Raw genomic sequence first — 4,378 nt, 5'->3', positions numbered from 1 at the left:
TGGAGAGCGGCTGCCAGTCTGAGCAGACGTTACTTCATGGAGCCGTGGTCTGATTCAGTGTAAGGCGGCTTCGTGGGCAGGGGCCGTGGTGGCTTTGCTTGGCAGGCACGTACCCAAGTTCTGTCCCCGGCAGCATCTTTAGTTAGAAAGGACCTGGCAGGAGGTGATGCGAACGACCTCTGCCTGAGACCCCGGAGAGCCACTGCCCATCTGAGTAGACGAGGCTGACCTGGGTGGACCGAGGGTCTGACGCAGTAGTGGGCCGTGTCACACGTACACGAGGGCTGGTGCTATTCTAACAGCAGGTTTCGATAAACCCAACCATCCAATGTCGTCTTCTCCACTGGGGTCGAAAAGCTTATTTTTAAGTTCTTCTACTGTAGGACAGCGCTCTGTGTGCCTCGGCGTTTAGACTGCCGGCCACATGACCACGGAAATGTCTTCAGACAGCGCTGGCTCTTCGGCTTGGAAACAAAGATAAGCACTGCCCCCTAGAGTCGGATTTGACTAGCTTTCGAGCAAGGGAAACCTTTACCTTTTTTTACTGTAGAACTGGGGGGGGGTCACTTCTCTGTTATGTGTACAGAATATTGGTGGAAATATTGTGTGTGTGTGTGTGTGTTATGAATGATGCATTATACGTCACAGCTGCAGAGTGTAGATGTTTCCGTATTCTGTTGTGGTGCCTGCAACTGTTACTTACAAATTTGCGGCATGAAATGACAGTTGACTGTCTGGGCTTTAGACCTCAGAAAGGTAGACCCTCGAAGGAAAGGGACAAAGGATCTTGTGGCACCTTAGAATCCAACAATTTATCGTGGCATCAGCTTTTGTGGATTAGACCCCTCCCCCCCCCAAAGCAGGGGCATGAGATGAGTTGGCACGCATCAGATATGAATAGGCAGGGAAGAGTAATTGTCAAGAATGGGCTCAAAAGGCAATGACATATAAGAAGTCCAGTCCGTGATGCTTCTACATCGAACTCAGCTGTATATAAAGCCAGCACAGACCTTTGAAGGAATTTGTTAAAATGGAGCTGGACTGGAATTGACTGTCCCTTTATGCCTTTAAGTTTAGCAAGAACCCCAGTGAGCTGCTGCTGCTGCTGCTGCTGCTGCTGCTGCTGCTGCTATTATTATTATTATTATTATTATCAATCATGAGAAAGGGATTTAGAAGGCTTCTTCTGGGATGCGGAGACTCTTCAGTCAGCAGAAACAAACAAGCAATGCAAGGTAGAACGTTTTACTAAAATATCTGGGAAGAATTGGTGTATTATTATTATTATTATTATTATTCATTTCGTAGAACACCCACCGCTCAGGCTTCACTGGACTCTTTTGGTTTGCTAGCTATTGGGGGTGGGGGGACGTGCAGATCTGTCCTCGCAGAGGAGGGAGAGCTTGTGCCTGAATAAAACTTGGTCTTAAAGGTGCCACTGGACTGTTTTGGATTGCTAACTGGTGGTGGGGGCTCTGCAACCTACCTAGCTGCTTCTTGCTCCTTGTGGCCTGGGGCTGCTGGGAGCAGGGGGCGGGGCTTGTTGCATGGTCCCGCCCCCTGAGCTCTTTACTGCCATAGCTCCGCTCCTGTGTACTCCTGCAAGAAATGACCCATTATTATTATTAGTATTATTAGTATTAGTATTATCCTTTTAGTGCGTGTAACTGTTGTCGCTTTTCCATAAAATACTCCAAGCAAATTACCACAATCCCATATAAAACCAAGCAATTAAAACTTGTGCTAAAATCAACAAATCAATAAGAGTACCTGTCAAAGTGAGCTTTGACTCACAAAAGCGTCTACCCTGGAGAGATTGTGTTGGTTTTTAAAGGTGCTACTGGAGTAGAATTTGAATTAATGGGAGCAGGAGAGGGGAGATAGTCCAAGTCCGGTTCTTTTCCAGATCTTTCCTCCAAAGCGTTGAAACCCAAGCCATGCAGCCAAGCCCCTGCAGGAGGTCACCTGCTTCTGGTGTGGACATTCAGCAGTGGGAGCTGTATGAGGCCATGTGATTCAGAGGAGAGGCGCCTTGGTTCATTCAATGCTAGAGAGAAGCAGCAGGGAGCAACCAACTCCCCCCCCCATTGACTACAGAGAGCTTTGGCCTGACCCAGCCAGGTGATTCATAGTCGTCTTCCATTCGCCTGTCCTGGTGTGTTCATCCCTAAAGACAGCTTTTCTGCTTATTTTAAAGGGGTGCCCCTACTAGAAGACAGTTGCAGAACATATGTCTGGGTCAATGCTTCCTCTAAGCCGTGCAGTCCTGTGAGCAAATATCTTACTTTGTGAGCTGCTGGCATTAAAGCTGTGAGCGAGCGATTTGGCTGCTGCAGAAATTAGTTTGCTCTGGAGCCCTCCTTCCTGAGCTAAGGCAGAAATGCGTGAGCCGGAGGCTAAAAAACTGTGAGCTAGTTCACACTGACTCAGCTTAGAGGGAACACTGGCCTGGATGTTCCCCATCCACTGAGGAGTTTGCTGTTGACCAGCCATTATTAAATATAAATTCAGTTACCGCCAGAAGAAAGTATTTAATATTTGAGTGCCGGAAGCCCGAGCAGCAACCCCCCTAAGGTCCGTGGATTTTCGCTCTTCTCTCGGTGGAGAAGGCTGAGAAGTGTTGACTTTTCCTAATGAGATAAGGACCGAGGTGGGGCTTGAATCAGGGACTTCCGGGTGGCAGACCACGGCTCGCATTCTCACCCAACATGCCACTCCCGTGGACTTCCATTGGTACTTTCGAGCATTCCAGGAGTGAATGTAGTTTGGCAGCCTTGAGTAGTTAACACACAAATCTCGTCGTACTGAAGGAGTCGATGGTCGGTCGGTTGTGCCGGGGGGGGGGAGCTCGTTCACGCAAGTTCACCGTCTCTCTTTGCCCGCAGGCACCGGAACTGGACACGGAGTCTCCGCGGCGGTTACCGTCGCGGCTGTTCACCGACCCTGACCGGACTTTTGAAAGAGAAACCCAGACCGCCGAGATTTCTCTGACCTTAGTAGCATCATTCCAAGCGATGGAGAAGAAAGTGGACTCTCACGCCACCCGGCTGCTGGACCTGGAGGGCCGGACGGGGACGGCCGAGAAGAAGATCGTAGACTGTGAAAAAACCGCCGTCGAGATTGGGAACCAACTGGAGAGCAAGTGGGCCGCCCTGGGGACCCTGATCCAGGAGTACGGGCTGCTGCAGCGGAGGCTGGAGAACATGGAGAACCTCCTCAAGAACCGGAACTTCTGGATCCTCAGGCTGCCCCCGGGCTCCAAGGGGGAGACCCCCAAGGTCAGTGCTCCCGGCCGGTGCTAGAGGAGAGGGAGGTTCCCCCCAGTCACCATAAGCCACCGAGACTTATCCTCCATGAATCTACTGAATCCCCTTTTCAAGCTGTTTATTCCTGTGGCCCTCACTACATCCTCTGGCGTAAATCCCACATTTTAATCACTCTGTGTAAAGTAGTATTTCCTTTGCCTATCAGCTTCACTGGATTCTCTTGAGTTCTAGTATTTTCTTGAGTTCTAGTATCTCTCCACACCCAGCATGATTTCATAAACTCTTATCATGTCCCCCCTTAGTCATCTCTTTTCCGAACTGAGAAGTCCCAGAGACTCTCCAGCCTCTCCTCACAGGGAAGCGGCTCCAACCCCCAATCATCTTGGTTGACCTCCTCTGTACTTTTCCCGACGGTGTCCTTTTTGAGATATGGTGACCAGGACTGTACGCAGTATTCCAAATGAGGCTGTACCGTAATTGTACAGGGGCATTACAGGGGCATTACAGTATCAGTCATAAGAACATAAGAGAAGTCAATGCTGGATCAGGCCAATGGCCCCTCCAGTCCAACATTCTGTGTCATATAGTGGCCAAAAATACCAGGTGCCATCAGGAGGTCCAGCAGTGGGGCCAGGACACCAGAAGCCTCTCCCACTGTTGCCCCCCCCCCAAGCACCAAGAATACTGTGCATCCCTTGCCCCAGACTGAGAGTTCCTATCTATACCTTGTGGCTAATAGCCACTGATGGACCTCTGCTCCATTTATTTATCCATAAGAACATAAGATAAGTCAATGCTGGATCAGGCCAATGGCCCCTCCAGTCCAACACTGTGTCACACAGTGGCCAACAATACCAGGGGCCCTCAGGAGGTCCAGCAGTGGGGCCAGGAGGACACTAGAAGCCCCTCCCACTGTTGTCCCCCCCCCAAGCACGAAGAATGCAGAGCATCACTGGCCCCAGCCTGAGAGTTCCTATCTAGACCTTGTGGCTAAGAGCCACTGATGGACATCTGCTCCATGTGCTTATCTAATTCCCTCTTGAAGCCATCCATGCTTGTAGCTGCCACCACCTCCTGTGGCAGTGAATTCTATGTAAGAACATAAGAGAAGC

At 50.3% G+C, this 4,378-nt stretch overlaps 1 protein-coding gene across 1 annotated transcript in view; it reads left to right on the top strand.

Moving 5' to 3' along the window:
- Positions 1-2,885: 2,885 nt before the first annotated feature.
- The window catches only part of LOC107115619 (zinc finger protein 777-like), a gene marked incomplete at its 5' end in the record, with an annotated part of 24,381 nt that continues 22,888 nt past the window's right edge, over positions 2,886-4,378 (top strand). The window contains one exon of the mRNA XM_015417359.1: positions 2,886-3,278. Within this exon, the coding sequence (XP_015272845.1) occupies positions 2,886-3,278 (393 nt within the window). The remainder of the gene's footprint in view (positions 3,279-4,378) is intronic.

This window comes from Gekko japonicus, unplaced genomic scaffold (assembly GCF_001447785.1).
Source record: "Gekko japonicus isolate JY-2015 unplaced genomic scaffold, Gekko_japonicus_V1.1 scaffold3847, whole genome shotgun sequence".
NCBI lineage: Eukaryota > Metazoa > Chordata > Lepidosauria > Squamata > Gekkonidae > Gekko > Gekko japonicus.
This window is presented reverse-complemented; position numbering and strand designations above follow the sequence as displayed.